Source organism: Cynocephalus volans, chromosome 2 (genome assembly GCF_027409185.1).
Source record: "Cynocephalus volans isolate mCynVol1 chromosome 2, mCynVol1.pri, whole genome shotgun sequence".
NCBI classification, from domain to species: domain Eukaryota; kingdom Metazoa; phylum Chordata; class Mammalia; order Dermoptera; family Cynocephalidae; genus Cynocephalus; species Cynocephalus volans.
This window is the reverse complement of record NC_084461.1, coordinates 157344194-157362081: the sequence shown is the minus strand read 5'-3', so window position 1 is coordinate 157362081 and position 17888 is coordinate 157344194. Positions and strand designations below refer to the sequence as shown.

General features: G+C 54.0%; 1 protein-coding gene across 1 annotated transcript; it reads right to left on the bottom strand.

Moving 5' to 3' along the window:
- Nucleotides 1–8726: 8726 nt before the first annotated feature.
- On the bottom strand, nt 8727–16367 carry FGFR4 (fibroblast growth factor receptor 4). The gene is made up of 17 exons (XM_063085408.1): nt 16277–16367; nt 15381–15644; nt 15209–15289; nt 14929–15095; nt 14221–14344; nt 13493–13683; nt 13223–13361; nt 12680–12873; nt 12445–12590; nt 12218–12339; nt 10734–10844; nt 10452–10642; nt 9931–10053; nt 9751–9821; nt 9362–9499; nt 9005–9110; nt 8727–8873 (listed from the first exon to the last, which is right to left on the bottom strand). The coding sequence occupies exons 1-17, from the start codon at nt 16365–16367 to the stop codon at nt 8727–8729; spliced, it is 2406 nt and encodes an 801-aa protein (XP_062941478.1).
- Nucleotides 16368–17888: the final 1521 nt, after the last annotated feature.

Genomic DNA, 17888 nt, shown 5'->3' with positions numbered 1-17888 from the left:
TTTTTTTTGTCTTTTTGTGACCGGTAAGGGGATCGCAACCCTTGGTGTGGCGTCGCCCCCTCCGCGCTCAGCCATGGAGCTCACCGGCCATTCCTATATAGGATCCGAACCCGCGGCGGGAGCACCGCTGCGCTCCCAAGCGCTGCACTCTCCCGAGTGCGCCACGGGGCCGGCCCCTGGGTGTTTGTTTAATGTCTGTCTCTACCTCCAGATTTGAAACTGCTCAGGGCAGGAGCCAGGTCTGTCTTCATCACTGGGTATATCCAACAACTAGAACACCTGGCCTGTGTGGTAGGTGCTCACTAAATGCTTATTGATTCACCGCGCTTTCCAGCCCCAGCACACACTCACACACCCTCCTCTGTCTGGTCAGCTCTTCATTCTTCTTCAACAGAGCACCCAGGTCACCTCCTTCCAGAAGCATCACTGACCCTCCTCAAGGCCCCCCTCCCCACCTTGGGCTCCCACAGCTCCTGGGCTTCATTCCTTTGTTTGTATGTATGTATTTATATTTTTGTTGCTGGCCAGTATGGGGATCAGAACCCTTGACCTTGGTGTTATCAACACTGGGCTCTAACTAACTGAGCCAACTGGCCCGCCCTCATTGTTTTTAAATTTCCTTTGATCCTATTCCCCATTCTTATCACCCTTGCCTGCATGCAGTCATAGTAATAGTTTTGTGTGTGTTCTTGGAAAATGTGTGTTTTCTGTGTCCTCATTTCATGCAAATGGCTTTATGCTTTATATCTATTCTATTTCTTGCCCTTCCCACACAGCACTAGTTTTCTGAGGCTCCCTCTACGTGGCCGTGTGTCTGTCCAATGGATCTGCCACACATTTTATTGATTCATCTTCCAGTGATGGACCCTAGATTGTGTCCAGTCCCTACCCCCATCTTCCTCATATGGTCATGTGTGAGGATTGGGGGAGGAGTATATGCTCCTGGTGAAATTTCCAGATCACAGGGCATGTGTGTATATAATTAGCTGAATGCTCACCGACAGCTCTGGGGTGGCTTCACCCACAGTTCAGGAGACCCCCCTTCTATCCCGCCCAACAACTGGCATTCTCCAGCTTTCTAACTTTTGCCAGTCTGACAGGTACAAAATGAGAGCATTTCTTGGATTATTCTGAAGTTTCAAGATCTCTTCATGTGCTTGTTAGACCCTGGATTTCCTCTTTAGCCAATCACCTGGTCATGCTCTCTCCGTATTTGTATTTTGAGGTACCTGTCTTTTTCTTGCGGATTTGCAGGAGTTCCTTAGATATTGGTCCCTTGTCTCCTATGCTGTCCTTGACACAGTGTGGGGGAATCCTGGGTTGCAAGTGGACACCCCCAGCCTGGAGATCCCTCAAGGGCAGTGATAGTCCTGAGCCATCTCTGGGTCCCCAGCAGGGTTTGGCCCCCAGGTCAGAGGGTGGGAAGGGGGTTGACAGTCCCTCCGTGGATGCTCTGGGGCTCATCATTGTGGTCCCCTCAGGAGGTAATATATATTTCAGGAGCACTGTCCCAGCTCCTGAAAGGTTTTTGGAGCCTCTTTGAGACCAGCTCACCAGCCTGGGATTTGAATTTTGAGTTTGGGAAATTCATTCAACATGCATTCATTTCATGAACATCTATGAAGCACTTACTACGTGCTGGACTCCACTGTAATGATACTTTATTTGCAGAGGAGGCGGGGCAGCTGCCCAGTACAGGAATCCAAACCCATGAGTGCCAGATGCCACTGAAGAAATTCAAGGTATAGCTGTGGACAAGACAAGCCTTTGGCTTCTCAGAGCTCACCTTTTAGTGAGGAGGCAGCCAGTAAAGAGTGAACAAATAAGATAAGATGGAAGAAAGCAAACAAGAGGCAAAAATTTGGAATGACAAAGAGAGGACTCTAGCCAGGGTGATCAGGAGAGGCTACTCTTAGGAGATGACCTTTGCTCTGAGAGACAGCCAGAAGAACCAGGAGAATAGCGTTAGAGACAGAGACCTGCAAGCGCAAATGCCCTGAGGTACAAGTGAGCTTGGGGTAGTGGAGAAACAGAAAGGTTGGGGGTCTGGATACTAGGTGGGGAAAGAATGAGCAAGGAGCTTTGATCGGGGCCAATTCGGGCTGCATTGGGTGAGCCTTGGATCCGGCCTGAGCTGGTGTATGAGGTGGGCAGGAGGAAAGTTTGGCCTCAGAATGTGGCTGCTTAGGAGGGTGCCGGGCCCTGCAGGTTCTGAAACTGGCTCTAGGGTGCCCTAAGATTTGGGCCAGGCAACTTTGGCAGTTACTGTGTACCCAGAGGGGATACTTTTCTTTCCTAATATTTTTTTCTTTTCTTTTCTCTTTTATGAAAAATTTTCAAGTTTTGTAAATAGGTAACACATGAACCAGGTATAAAAATCAAAAGAAGCAAAGGTGTATACAGTGGAAAGTCCTCTCCCTCTCTTACCCCAGCCACCTAGTCCCCTTCCCTAGAAGCAACCATTGTGACCATGAGCCACCTTCCCAAGATACTGCATCCCTGCAAACTCAGGCACACCTTCCACACAGATGCCAGCACACTGTACACACTGCTCATACCTCAAATTTTCCACTCAGCAGCATAAGGCAGACATAATTCCCTATCAGTACACTAACAGCAGTTCTTTTGTGAAGGCTTTAGAGCTGTGCTATCCAATACATGGCTCTTTATATTTATATTTAAATTAATTAAAATAAAATAATCAATTCCTCAGTCACATGGGCCACACCTGAAGTGCTCAGTAGCCACATGTAGCTAGTGGTTACCATATTGGACAGCACAGATATAGCACATTTCTATCATTGGACAGTGCTGCTCTAGAGAATTCCTGTGAACAACAGACTTCAACCTGTCTTCAGGGGTTGCTCAGAAGCAGCCCATGCCCATGTGGGCAGAAGCTCAGCTGTGTTGGTAAAGCCCTCCTCAGCACTTGCAGTGGGTCCCCAGCAATAATCGCACAACCAAGGATCCAAGAGCCGCTCTTTTTTTTTTTTTTTTGTCTTTTTCGTGACCGGCACTCAGCCAGTGAGTGCACCAGCCATTCCCATATAGGATCCGAACCCGCGGAAGGAGCGTCACGGCGCTCCCAGCGCCGCACTCTCCCGAGTGCGCCACGGGCTCGGCCCCAAGAGCTGCTCTTTTTTGAAGGCTCTGAAGCTGTGCTGTTCAATATGGTCTTGCTCCCCCAGCCCTGCCAGCCGACCCTCCTTCCTGCTTCCCACAAAGAGGCCTGGGACCCCTGATTTCCTAGGGGCCTCAGCTGTTAAAGGAAAGGGCCACCTGAAAGAACCCCCCTTACCAGGTCATTCAGTTATTTGATAAGCCTCAGGGTTGCCTGCTCTGCAGTGGGCCTGAGTTCTCAGACGTGAGTCCCATGAGGCCCCTGCCCTGGGTGAGGTACAGAGAGACACAAAAGAGTTATTCTGGTTGTGCACAGAAGAGGAATGCCTAAGCTGTACTGTGAGGTCCAGGTGGGCTTCCTGAAGGAGGGGATAACTGAACTGAGTGCTGAAGGGTACAAGGGTGGCCTGGAGGTTCCAGAGCTGCAAGGAGCCCACAGCCATACCCCTTGGGGTCAGGTGGTAAGGTCCGTAGGGCCAGGTCAGGCTAGGCCCCAAGTACCAGCACAAGAACATGAGCCTGGTACTGGGGAGCCTGGAAAGGGCTGGTACTGTGGAATGTGAGCAGTGACCAGCCTGGAGAGGATGTGGGGAAAGCTGGGTGAGTTCAGCTGTTGGTGATTTCACGCCCCCTCCTCAGCCACTTCTTGGGGACAGGCCCCAGCCATGGAGCCCAGGTGCCGATGAAGGTCAGATTTCGGTAGCAAGAGAATAAAAAGGAGATTTCCTCCAGAGGGAAACCCGTTTCCCCCTAGAGAGAGCTGCAGCTGCCTCATACACATACTCCAGGATTAGGCCAAATCCTACAGCAGGTGGAGGGGTGAGGGGGGGCTCCCAGTTAGGGTCCCAGGAGTATGGGAAGGGGTGGGCAGTGGGAGGCTGAGTGTGCACAGGCATAACTGTGCACACCTGACTGTGCCTGTACCTGGGAATGAGTCTCCTTCATCCCTTCATTTAACAAACACTTTACTGCACCCTAGTTCTGCCAGGTGATGCCCTGAGTGAGGGTCTGAGGTGGGGGGAGTAAGAATGGTAGCAGCTAAACTGGATCACAGGCTACAAAAGCATGTGAAGGGGCCGTGCAAGAAAACTCAGAAAATGGAGGCAGCTTCCCCTGGGTAGGGGAGCAAGGGGGTTGCTTTTTATTGAAAACTTTTTTGTACCATTGGAGTTTTTTTTAATTGTTTAAACCATGTACATGAATTGACTCTTTAAAACCATGGTTCCCAAAGTGTGAACCATACCCCCTCCCTCCCTCCCAAGACCAGCAGCAGGCTCTGCATCACCTGGGAACTTGTTAGGAATGCAAATTCCCAGGCTTCACTCAAGATCTACTAAATATAAAACTCCGGGGTGGGGCCCAGAAATCCAAGCCCTCCAGGTAACTCTGACATAAGCTACCATTTCAGAACCACTGATTTAAAAAAACTATCAAAGCGATGCTTGCTTCCTCGTGCTCACAGTTGCAGGGCAGGGGACTATTTAGAGTCTCCCTTCATTACAGCAATGAGAGTCTCTGAATGAGGGGTTCAGCCTGGAGGCTGACCTGGAATGGAGGGCCTGAAGAGGCGTCTCAAGAAATGAAGTCTGGACCAGCCCTTGGCTCACTTGGGAGAGTGCGGTGCTGATAACACCAAGGCCACAGGTTCGGATCCCTATATAGGGATGGCGGGTTAGCTCACTTGGGAGAGCGTGGTGCTGACAACACCAAGTCAAGGGTTAAGATCCCCTTACTGGTCATCTTTTTTTTTTTTTGTCGTTTTCGTGACCAGTAAGGGGATCACAACCCTTGGCTTGGTGTTGCCTGCACCGTGCTCAGCCAGTGAGCGCACCGGCCATTTCTATATAGGATCCGAACCCGTGGCGGGAGCGTCACTGCGCTCCCAGCGCCGCACTCTCCTGAGTGCGCCACGGGGTTGGCCCATTACTGGTCATCTTTAAAAAAAAAAAGAAAAAGAAAAAGAAAAAGAAATGAAGTTTGAGTGAGATCTAAAAAACCAGTAGAGCTTCGCCAGGTGAGGTGGGAGGAAGAGTGTCCCCAGGAAGAAACAGTCCATGGAAGGGCCCTGAGATGCCAGGGACCAAAGACAATAGGGCTGGAGCCCAAAGCATTGAGCCTGGGCACATCTAGGCTTGGGCATCATAACTGTCTATCTACATGTGTGGACATCCCGCTAACAGATGTCCCCTGCTTTGTGCACACTCAGAGCTTCTTCTGATCCTCAGAACTTCCACGCTGCCTGGGGCATGGAAATGAGATATGCAGTGGGACAGAGCACATGGCCCTAATCACCAACTCTCCTACTTTACCCATGTGACCTTGGACCAGTCACTTCTTCCTTCTGGTCCTCAGTGTCCTCATCTGGGAAATGGGGACAGGAATGCTTTCCTGGAAGGGCTGCCACGAGAAGGGAATGAGACCAGGGCACCCACATAGCAATCGCCCCTGCAGCTCATTCCCTCCTAATCCCTGTGTCACAACAGCTGTTGTTTACTGAGCACTTAAAACCAATCTCTGGTGTTGTCATTCCTGTGTTACTGAGCACTTAGAACCACTCTCTGGTGTTGTCATTCCTGTGTTACGGGTAGGGTCAGAAAATGGAGGCACAGAGAGGGCAACTTGGTCGTAGCACCACCCCTTCCACACTGCGCACAACCTGACCCTCTCTCCCAGAGGTCGATTTCCCAGCAAGCAGCTTCCCGTCCCTCTGCGGGGACTTCCCAAATCAGAATGGCTGTCTGTCTGTTGTTCCCACCAGAGGCCTGACTGATCCACACAGCCTGCAAGTGGCAGAGTCTGGAGGTAGACCCAGTGCTTCTTCTATGGGCTCCTGTCACTGGCTAGGAAGGCACTCAGAACACACGCAGACCGAGGGGGCCAGGCCCCAGCTGCTACCCTGCTGCCCAGAGCAGGCTGAGGAGGGGAGGGGAGATGGAGCTGTGAAACTTGCACAAGGGAATTAGTAGCATCTGTCTTATTCTGACATGGGACGTCAGGAATGTGGAATGGCCCCAGCAAGCGTGTGCCTGCCAGGGACGCTGGCAGGGAGGAGCACAGGGTGGGCAGCTGAACCCCTCCTGGCCCCCAGGACCTACCAGGCAGCAGCTGCCACTGTCACTCTGAGTGACCTGGCTCTGAGTTCCAATGTGCACAGGACCTACTGGAAACCTGGGGCGGGGGGGGATTTCAGCCTGATTCTTCCTGGAGCACCATTCTTGTGACCCTGAACCTGTCGCATTCCTCAGCTTCTCCACCATTCAGGGGAAAGCATAATCTTTATCTGCTGAGGCTATGGTGAGGGAGAGTGTAGGTGGCTGAACCAGCACTGCAGTGTACTCATGGTGGGAAAGTGGAAAATGGGGGCTCTCATTCCACATCTCTTGTCCTTATACTCATCTTAACCTCCCAACCCTTTGCTTCCCCAGGAGAGATCTGAGGGATCTGCCTCTCCTGTGATTGGCTGGACTGGTGAAGGACACAGGCACTGGCCAGTGACCTCCAATGGGAGACTCTAACGTTGGGAGTGGGGCTCAGTTAGAAAGTTTGGGGACTCCAGAGAGCCAGTGGGGGTCCTTGAGTGCAGGAAAAAGCATAAGCAAAGAGCTGATTTTGGAAGTTGTCTCTGGAGCCACCTTCAGGGGAGTGGGAGCAAAAGGGACACTGGAGACTTTGGGCTGGGGAGGAGGGCACTCAGGGACACAAAAACCTAAGCACCGGTTCCCAGTGAAACATTGCAGCATAACCAGTGAGAACCCAACATATTCCCTAAGTGTGGGTACCTCCATGTCTTGTTTCATCCTAAACCCTAAGCCCTGGGAGGTAGGCAGGGCAGGAGCACCCCACTATATGGGTAAAGAAAGTAACCATGAGAGAAGTGGCAGTGTTGACCTCAGGTACCATAGCCGGACACTAGAAGTGGCAAGATTTGAACCTCCTGGCTCCAAGTCTGGTGTTCTTTCCACTTCTTTACGGAATACTGTTCATCTGGGAAAGGAAGTGGTCTGGGTGACTCCGTAGTTTCTGCCCTGGACAAGGTTCAGTTTTCAGGGGGAGATGAGTAGTTCAGTTTGGGACATGGTGAACCAGAGAGGCCATGGTTGGGGGTGCGAGGAGACCCAGAGTAAGGACAGAAGGGTGGTCATTAGCTGCTGCTGTCTTCCTGGGCAGCCCAGGTTGAGGACCCAGACTCAAATCTTATATCCAGTCCCTTTGACCGTTTATGTATTTTCAGCCACCACTCCCTGGGAGCCCATGGGGGCAGTCCAGGAGGCCTCCATAAAGGGTGTCCTGGTTGGGCAGTCCTGTCCCAGGCCTGGGGCCTGCAAGAACAGGGCAGGAAAGCACCAAGCAGTGGGTGAGGCACCATGTCTGGGACTTCCCATGGTCCATCCCAAGATTTAGGGCTGGGGAGCAGCAGTAACTGACTGGATGGAGCCAGGGAAGGTTCAAGCCTCAGAACCCTGGCAAGCTGATCCCTCTGAGGGGGCTTGAAAACAGGGCTATGACAGCCTCTGCAGGGGAGGACCAGGCAGGCAGGGACAGCTGCAGCCCAGCTGGGTGGCAGCCAGCTGCTGCTCAGGAGACTGGACAGGGTGAGGTGGGGTGGGCACGGCCCTCACAAGCCCCCAGCCTGAGCCAGCAGAGCGTGGGAACAGGCAGCAGCTTGGGGCTTGGTTTCAGGTTTTCATGCTGTTACCGGTCAGCTTTTAATGCTGAGCAGATGGGGGAGGGGGGCTGCCAGTTCCCTTGGGGACATCTGCAGGGCAAGCATGCATGCACACGCATGTGCAGAGGGTACAGGAGTCCCACCCTGTGGATGCTGTAGTGTGGACTCCTCTGCCCATTAACACTCATTCACACCATTGCATACACAAGATGGTGCCGGTAGGACAGATGGACAAGACAGAGGTACACACAGGCTCCTGGGTCTATCCTGGGGCAGCTGGAGGTGGATGCAAACCCAAGGCCTGGCACAGAGCCCTTAGTCTGTGTCATCCAGGCAGAACTCCCAGCTTAGGGGCTCCCTCCACCCTATATCCCCTCCATGCCCCTCAGGGAAGACATCAGGCACACAGGTTTATTTAAAAAATAATAATTTATAAAAGGTCATTTGCTCCTCCGTTTTTGGTAGGCTTCCAGCCTCTCAAGGGGACAGGAGCCAATGTGTCTTTTACCAAAATGCTGGGACAAGCAGTGGGCATGGGGTCTTGGGAAAATGGGGTTCAGTTGGTGCTGGGAAGCAGGGAGGTTTAGGACAGCAGCTCTGCAGCCAGGCCCAGCCAAACCCCAAGCGCCAAGGCCCAGGAGGCCAAGCAGAACCCTAACACTTGGGAAGTTAGGACACTGGTACCATAACTCCAAGGGCAAGGGCAGGGCCTGAGACGGGGGTTGAATTCTGGGCTGGGAACCTAAGGCCAGAGCAGTAAGCCTTAACTAGAAACCCCAGGACCAAGAATGGACCTTCCCAAAGTGGATCATAGAGATCTGGGACAGCACTCTGAGGTCAGGGGCCCAGGGCTGCCAAGGTCAAGCACTGGACCAGGTTGTGGCTGAGCCAGGAGCCCAAGGCCACTGGCCTACCTGCTCACACAACCTTGTGCCCATGCTCATGTCTGTACCCCAGGGAAGGGGAAAGAGCTGGGTCCCAATGGCAGGGTGTCGTGGCTGAAGACAGAGTCGCTGGAGGAGCAGGTGCTGCTGGCGTCTCCACTGGAGGGGGAGTAGGGTCCAAAGGTCAGACGGAGGTCAAGGTACTGTGGGGAACAGAGTTGGTCAGCGCTGGCAGCCACCAGGAACAGGATGCTTCATGTCCATATGGTCAGGTCAGATGAAGCCCAGAGGGGAACAAGAAGAAGGAGGCCATGGGACAGGAGGGGAGCAGTACCTCCTCTGAGACAGCGAGGAGGACCTTGTCCAGTGCTTCCACTAGCTGCTTGAACGTGGGCCTCTGAGAGGGTGCGGCGTGCCAGCACTCACGCATCAGCCCGTACCTGGGAGAGGAGTGGAAGGAGCCTCAGGCGTGGAAGTGTAATCTCACAGCCCTGGGGTGGGGGGGTGTTGATGAGGGGTAGGTGGGGCCATTCAGTGGAAGGGCAGGAAAGCTGGGCCAGCACTTCCCGCTGGGCTGAGGAGGAGGGGAAGGAGGTGGTGGTGAGAGTTAGTGCTGCCCTTATAGCCAGAGCCAAACCCAGAGGCCAGCATGAGGGCAGAGGATGAGGACTAAGGCAGGGTGAGGCCTCACAGCTCTGGGGGGCAGTGCGGGGGCCGGTCCATCCGATGTCCCTCCCGCAGCAGTGAGAACAGCTCCTCCACAGGGATGCCAGGATATGGAGAACCCCCGAGGGTGAAGATCTCCCACAAAAGGATCCCAAACGACCACCTGGAGGTAGGACCAGGGCTCAGCAGGGCACAGCTTATCTCCCTACTCCTGGGGGCTGGGATGGGGGATCCTTCAGGCATAATACATCATGGGAGGGGGTCAGGGATTGGGCTTCTTTTTGAGTCTGTCCCACTCAGGTCCCAGGCCTGATCAGAAGGAGGTCTTGAGTGCAGAACCCCTAGGGACATATGACATTGGGCAAGTGCCTTGTAGGGTAGGACAATGATTGCTGGCAGACATCCTGGACTCACACGTCACTCTGGTGTGTGTACACTCGGTCAAACAAGGCCTCAGGAGCCATCCACTTGACAGGCAGGCGGCCCTGGAGGGGAGAGGAGGAGTACTGGTGCTGAGTCCCACAGTCCCTGTGCCGGCTGCCCCCAGGCTCAGCCCCAGCTACCCCCTATCCAGCTCTGCTCTGACTCCCTCACGTTGCTGGTTTTCTTGTAGTAGTCAATGTGGTGGACACCACGGGCCAGCCCAAAGTCAGCAATCTTCATTACATTGTCCTCAGTCACCAGCACATTGCGGGCAGCCAGGTCTCGGTGGATGCACTGGGGGCGGAGCAGGGGATGGGAAGGAGACTTAGGTTTATTAGGACACATGGCATGGTGCACGCGCCTAAGGGGTAGGAATCATCCACCCATCTTACAGATGAGGAAGTCGAGATTCAGAAAGAAGCCCAAGTCTAACTTCAGGGCCCATGGCTTCTCTCTTGCATCATTCTTCCCTGGCCTTGCCTATGGGTTAGGGAATATGTGAGGAATGAATGGGGACATGCAGTGTCAGCTGTATATGGATGAGGGGGAAGGGCACGAAGGACTTGGGGACATTTGGACAGGGTAATGAAAAAGGGGAGAGAGGAAGAAGTTGGGGACACTAATGCCAAAGCCACAAGAGTGTGGAGATGGAGATATTAGAGTGGTTCCAGAGTGCTGTCCACTGCCTGTACCTTCTGTGACTCCAGATACTGCATGCCTCGGGCCACCTGGTAGGCGCAGGAGACCAGGGCTGGGAAGGAGAGTGGCCCTTCACTGCTCCGTGGCCCATCAGGGCTGAGGTCAGGGCCAGGTGGGCGCCGAGCCCGCAGAAATTCCCGGAGGTTTCCCTTGGCAGCACACTCCACGATCACATACAGGGGCCCTATGGAGGTGAGGCGGGGGGATGAGGAAGCTGCTGAGGCTATGACTCTGCACCCCAACTGCCCCCACCCCTAGCCCTGCCTCTGCTCCACCTTCCTGGGTGCAGACACCCAGCAGGTTGATGATGTTCTTATGTCGGCCGATCAGCTTCATCACTTCCATCTCAGAGACCAGGTCTGCCAAGTCCTTGTCAGAGGCATTATCTGCAAGGGCAACATCTGGGATGAGGAAGCTGCCCTCCAACTACACAAGGGAGGCTGCAGGGTGGGGAAAAGGCCCAGGAGCACCAGACCAGGGGTTATCAGGTAGCTCTGGGGGCTGAATCCCCACAAGGCTGTGTGGCCTTTAAAAAGTCTCCTAACCTTTCTGGAATTTAGGGTCATCTCGTCTGAAGTAGCACAGTGGATTATGCCCTACCTCTCAGCAGATGCAAGGATGCAACAAGATCAAGGATCTAAAAGAGGTAGGGCTGGCTGGTTAGCTCAGTTGGTTGGAGCTTGATGTTATAACACCAAGGTCAAGGGTTTGGATCCCCATACCAGCCAGCCACTAAAAAATAGAAATAAAAAAACAAAGAGGTAGACCTTCATGTGAGCAGGTCTAGGAAACAGGAGAGAGGGGGAAGAGCTCTGAACAGGAAGGAAGCTGCCTCTGGAGGGGGCTGGCTTTAGTCCTTGAATAGGGTGAGAGCTCCTGGGGGCGGGAAGCAGGCTGGAGCCCTCAGGTCTGTCTGACAGGCCCTGGTGTTCATCTGGCCTGGAAATTCAGGGAGCTGCCGGCAGGGCACAGCTAGGGAAGGCTGGGAAGAAGGCTGCTCCTGCTTCTCTTGAGAAGGCCGAGGACCAGAGACTGGGCCCCTGGGGCTGACCTGTGGCCATGGGCCAATGACATAACATCCTCCCCCGACCACCATGACAGATCTCACAATGCACATTTCTCAATCCCTGCCTCACAGAAAGTGCCAGGTGGCCCCAGCTGTGTGGAGAAGAGGGAGGGAGGAGAATGGCAATTTGGGCCATTCTTGCAGAGGGGTTTGGAGCACAGCAGTGAGAGGCCCTTATGAGTAAGTCCTAAGTGTGTTCTGCAGAACACCTTGGGGCCGCTGCTTGGGGTCTGGCCCTGAGCTTTAGCAGAAGGGCCACTCTCGAGTGGTGGGCACAGGAGGCCAGACCTAGGAAGGTTACAGGGGAGGCTGAATGTGCATTTAGGGGAACCACAGGGAATGAAGCAAAGGGCCTATGAGGCTGTCAAGGAGCTATAAGGCGAAGGCTGACACAGACCAGGGCTGGTAGCAGATACCAAGCCCTAGTCACCCCCAATTCTCATAGTCATGATCACCCCAGTAGTTAAGATTTATTGAGCCCTGACTATGTGCCAGCCACTTTCCACGAACCTTGGCCTGGGAGGTAGGTATCTCATGTGACACAAGGGGAAACTGAAACTCATAGTGACTTGCCAGGGTCAGTAGCAGAGTTGGGCTGCAGGCCTAAGGGTGGGATCCGGCAGCCTCTCCTGGCTTCCAGTGCTCACCAAGCACCACGGTGAGTCCTTCTGTTAGTCCCAAGGCCACACTCACCCTTGAGCATCTTGACTGCCACGGTGCTGGCTTGGTCAGGCCGGGCAGGGTCCATGCCGAAGGCCTCTGCACACACCACCTGCCCGAAGCAGCCCTCACCCAGGGGCTTCCCAAGCACCAGCCTGGACATCAAGAAAGCCCATGCCTCAGAACTCTGAGCATCACTCCTGCTAAGGGCAGGTTCCTACATGGACCCTGCATCCTCACCCTCACTCCGCTCAGTGTACCTGTCTCGGGGGAACTCCCACAGTGGGTCGAGAGGCAGGTCTAAACTCACGAGGCCAGAGAGCAGGGTGGGGCCGCTGGAGGAGAGCCGGACGCCTCTCACCAGGGAAGAACTTGACTTGCCTGAGGAGCCCGACTCCAGGGAGAACTGCGAAGTGGGAGACTTGGCTCTGACTGCTGGAGTTAGACTGACAGCCTCATTACGGGGTCAAGGGGGTTGGGGGATAGGCACAGTACCTGTCGGGACAGAGGGAAGCGGGACAGCTTCTGCACAGTGGTGGGCTGGCGGGGGTGCCGGCTGTGGAGCGCCTGCCCTCGATATAGCCCGGCCAGCAGCAGGAGAACAGCTAAAGCCAGGGAGCCTGTCACATACAGGATGATGTCCGTATACCTGGCCTCAGGTGCTGCTGCTGTCCATGTGAGGTCCTCCTCTACACTCGCAGGTGGACACACACAGAAAGGAAAACTGATTGGTCAGTGGTCTGACTGGCCAGCCTCATACCCTTATAGCTCCCAACACATACAGGAACACACACACACTACGAAAGCTGCAGTTATACCCAGTCCCAGACACCCATACCCCAGAGGGTCACATAGACAGTCACATGTAGACAGGCACAGAGGGACTGCCATGCACAGAATCAAACACACAAATCCACACGCTGCATCCCAAGCCCAGACTCCACAAGCCAAGGGAGATTGTCAACCCAACAGGCCATCATAGCCCACTCTAGGTCAGAGTGGAATCTGCAGCCTCTCCTGGCCCCCTCTGATGCTCACCTGGCAGCACTGTGAGCCAGGCCGACTGGTAGGAGAGGCCGATGGAGTTGCCCGCCAGGCAGGTGTACTCGCCTGCATCCTCGGCTGACACATTCCGCAGGTACAGGACTTCCACCTCTGAGCTATTGATGTCTGCAGTCTGGGCACAAGGGACACACTCAGGGGTCACAGCAGGTCCTGGGGCCACATTGTGGCTAGGAGGGCAGCTGAGGACTCCCCTGCACTCCCCGTGGGAGAAGAGTAGGGCTCAGGCACTAGCAGGAGCTGTACCTTCAAGACTTGCACATAGGGGAAGCCGTCAGCACCAAAATTGCTGCCATTGATGATGATGTGCTTCAGCCACTGGATGTGGGGCTGGGCATCACTGTATACCTTGCACAGCAATTCCACATCGCTGCCTGCCACAGCTGTGGTGTTGGCTGGGAGCCCCGCCTGCAGGATGGGCCGGTGCGGGGACCGCTCTGGGGGCCAGGCCGGGCCGTCAACCCTGACCAGCAGCACCCATAGAGGCACCCTGTTCATCAGCCTCCAGCCTCCCCCCAGTTCAAGGGGAGTCCTCTCTGACATGCAGCTCAGACCTTGTCCATCTCCTGCTTACTCTGCTTAAGCCTACCATGGCTCCCCACTGCCGTAGGGCCAAGAACAATTTCTCAGCCTAGCATTTAAAACCCTCCACAGCCTGGCTCCCCACATAAATGCCATGCCTCAGGCATACACCTCCCCGCAAAGGCATTGCATTCTTTGTACTATGGCCTTAACTCTGCCTGTGCCCTCTGCCTGGATGTCTTTCTCACTTTTCCTCTCAGCAGACCCCTGCTCCTCCAGGCCCACACTAACCCCTGGTGCTTCCCTCTGACCCACCTGGTCACTTTGAACTGCTTGACCCATCTAGGACTTATTCCATCTTGCCTGCCAGACTGGGCTCTACCTGAGGGCAGGACTGAGCCTAAGGTCAGGGCCTCCCTCCCCTACATGACCTCCCCTGCCCATCCGCTCACCCAGCACATCCAGCAGATAGCTATAGCGGATGCTGCCCATAGAGTTCTCCACGAGGCAGGTGTACGTGCCACGGTCCGAGGGCACAACACTTTCCATCACCAGGCTCCAGTGTTGGTGGCGCAGCTGGGGGCAGAGGAAGTGTCCACGTGGGACCACCGAACCATGTCCACCCAAGGACCAGAGCAGGAAGAGGCTAGATTCTCCCAACAGGGCTCTTCTCAAGCTCTTTAGGCCTTGAGAAGGTCAGGCCAAGGCCAGGGACCTTGGAACAAAAGAGAAGGCTCCAAAAAGTGTCCAATCTCTGGTTTGAGTCTTCTGAGTTTTAGTTCTACCTCTCCTCTCCCTAGCTGTGCCACCTTGAGCCAATCTTCACTCTCTCTAAGTCTCAGCTTCCTCCCATAGCATGCAGCTGACCTTGTAGGGTCTCATCATGAGAATGAGATACTAAAGCTTCTTCATAACTATTAGTAACTGATTCCTCCCACTTTATAAATGGAGTTGCTAAGGCTGAGAGGTTAAGTCATTTGCCAGGGAGTGGCAGAATGGGAACTTGAACCAGAGCTGTCCAAGTCCACAGTCTAGGGCTCCCTGTGGGACTCCATAGTTGTCTTCCTCATTAGACTTATTTATAGGCATGTTTGATTTATAGATATGAGGTAGAAGAATGAAAAGGGGAAAGCAGATTGTCTTGGAACCTGGAGACTCACCCGAATGCCTCCTATGCGATTCTCCCCATGGAAGTCTTGTCCATCCTTGAGCCAGCGGATGGTGGGTGTGGGGTTGCCTGCAGCTGGACAGCGGAACTTGACGGTGTTCCCAGCGGGTACTGCGTGCAGTTTCTTCTCCATACGCTGGGGGTGAGTCCAGTAGGGTGCTGGAAGGGAGGGGAAGGGAGGACTTAGTGCCCCTAGGATGACCACTTGCTCCCACGTCTCTTTTTCTCAGCGACCAGATGGGAGATATGAGTCCTTGAGGACTCATACTGACCTTGCTGGGGATAAACATGCCCACTTGAAGAGCCCCTTGGGGACTTAGAGTCTTCATCATCATTGCTGGAGGTCAAGGAGTCTAAGTTAGGGACAGAGGGAGGTGTCTGAGGCCCAAGAGGGGGAGGTCTCTCTCCCCAGGCATTCTTTAACCTCCTGCCAGACCCTCTTACCATCCACAATCAAGGTGAGATTGTGCAGGACAATCATGGAGCCTCGTGCCAGGCAGAGGTAGTGGCCAGCATCCTCCGGTAGAAAGCTGGCAATCTCCAAGCGGCCCCTCCAGCCCCGCACCCGGCCAGCAGGTGCCAGGCGGCTGCCCTCCTTATACCAGTGGCCACCACGCTCAACCTGCCCACAGCACAGCCGCACAGGCTGCCCAACGGCCACAGTCAGCTCCTGCTCTTGCTGCTTCAGGCTGGGGGCCAGACAGGGCTCTATGGGCAGATGGCAGAGGTCAGTGAGCCCCACAGTTCCATCTGAGGCAGTCCCCTGCATATGGAGAACATGCTGCACATATATGTCACAAGCACCTCATGACACATGCTGGACAAGCCATTACTCCTTGACACATACACAACCACCTGCCACAAATGCTACATGTAGGGCAAACGCCACATTCCTGGGGCATGTCACACACATGCTAAGACACACGCACACACAGGCACATGCTATAGGTGCCACATACAGGGCACATGCCACACCTCTGGGGTACGTCAATCACAGTGCATATACCACACATGCTACCTGGGCCTTCTAAATCACATATCCAGTGCACAGAACACACGCACACACACACACATACACCCACACAGCCAAGGGGCTCACCACCAGCTCTGCAGCCCAGCTTAGGACCCTGCGCCCTGCAAGGCCAGTCCTCTCTCGCAGACACAGAGACAGGTGGATGCTTACTGGGAGCCAGACACTGAATCTCAATGGTTGAGCCCTGCCCTGTCGCCACATTCTCAGGGCTGGGCCAGGATCCTCTCCATCTTTGCTCAGCCAGCAGTCTCCTCCTGGTGCCCACTCTTCCCACCCCTGCCACCCTCTCCCACATTAGAGGCCATACCCAGCTCCATTTCCTCAGAGGCCTCAAGGGACAAGGCTGGAGCCCTGGTTGCCTCCAACAGGAGACCCAGCAGGGCCAACAGCAGTCGCATCTCCTTCTTGCTGCTCTCAGGGACCCAGGCTGGACTTCCTACTTCCTAAAACAGGGAAGGAAAAGAGCTCCTGCTAAACATGCACCTTTGCTGGAGCTATTCCTTCATTTTGCTGATGAGGAAACCAAGACAGGAAATGGTCAGCAGACTTATCCAAGCCTCCAGCCAGGCAGCGGCAGGGCAGAGTCTGGAACCTTGGGCTCTGCTGGTTCCAGAACCCACAGCCTCCCCACAATAGGTTGTGCAAGGGGGCTGGGCTTGGCTTCCTGCTCTCTTTGGGTCCTGCTGAGACCCTGGCACAAGTTCACAGAAAGAGCGGTTTTGGGATTCTTTCCTTGGAGGGAAGCAGAGAATGGAGACATATCTTTTGCTTGCTCTCGGCACACATAATTTTTTTTTGCTGAATAAATAAATTTACTGCTGAAGAGCCAAAAAAAAAAAAAAAAAAAAAAAAGTGAGGGCCGGGCCTGTGGCGCACTCGGTAGAGTGCGGCGCTGGGAGTGCGGTGATGCTCCCGCCGCCAGTTCGGATCCTATATAGGAATGACCGGTGCACTCACTGGCTGAGTGCTGGTCACGAAAAAGCGACAAAAAAAAAAAAAAAAAAAAAGTGAAATATAATATAAGGCCAAACTTCAGCATCTGGATGTTATCTGATCTGACCCCCACTTCTTATAACATCACTGATATTTCCATAACCAGCTCTGAATAGCTCCAGTGGCTGGAGGCTCACAATTAACAAAGCAGCACCTTTCATGTATGGCAGGAAGCTCTTCCTTATTTTGAACCAAAATTACATCCTGGGGATACCTCTGCTTGTTGTGCCCCCACAGCTCCATCTGAGGCAACATAGGGTTTTGTAAAGAATGTCAGAGAGCCAAGTTCAAATCCTGCCTCTTACCAACTTGCAAGTCCCTGTCTCTGTCCCTCTCCAGGAGACTATCCTCATAGGACTGCTTTGAGGATAAAAAAGATAATATATGTAGGGACCGGGCACACAGAATATTGAAATGTTCTCCTCTCCACCCCCCTCCCTATGACTGTTTGCCTGTCACCATGCGTCTGTCCTAGTTCAGTCACCCTCAGTTCTATTCCTCTCAGGTAAGTTGTACACATTCACCCCAGCCAGTTACCCTTTTCCACATGCTACCAAAGGTGTCTGTGTTACCGAAAGGGAACACTCAGAACTGAGCCTCAGCTGGGGCATGGGAATAGGGTGACCAATGTTGTCCCAGGGGCCTACTGGCTGATACCTGGGGCTGGGAATCAGCCAGGTGGCACTGGTGTCTCTGGATTTACCCTGCCCAGGAAGCCCATCACACACTCTTCTCCTTAGCTACTGCCACCCTACTTCCAGTCCATTCTGCCTCATCAATCCCTCTCCAATCTATTCTGCCTCTACTGCCCCTACCCAAGGCAGGTCATGGTCATTTCTTGCTTGCTTCTTTGCAAACATCTCCCTGGGCTCTTTGGCCTCCAGCAGGTCTTTAAAAAATACAAGTCTGCTTGGGCCAGCCTGTGG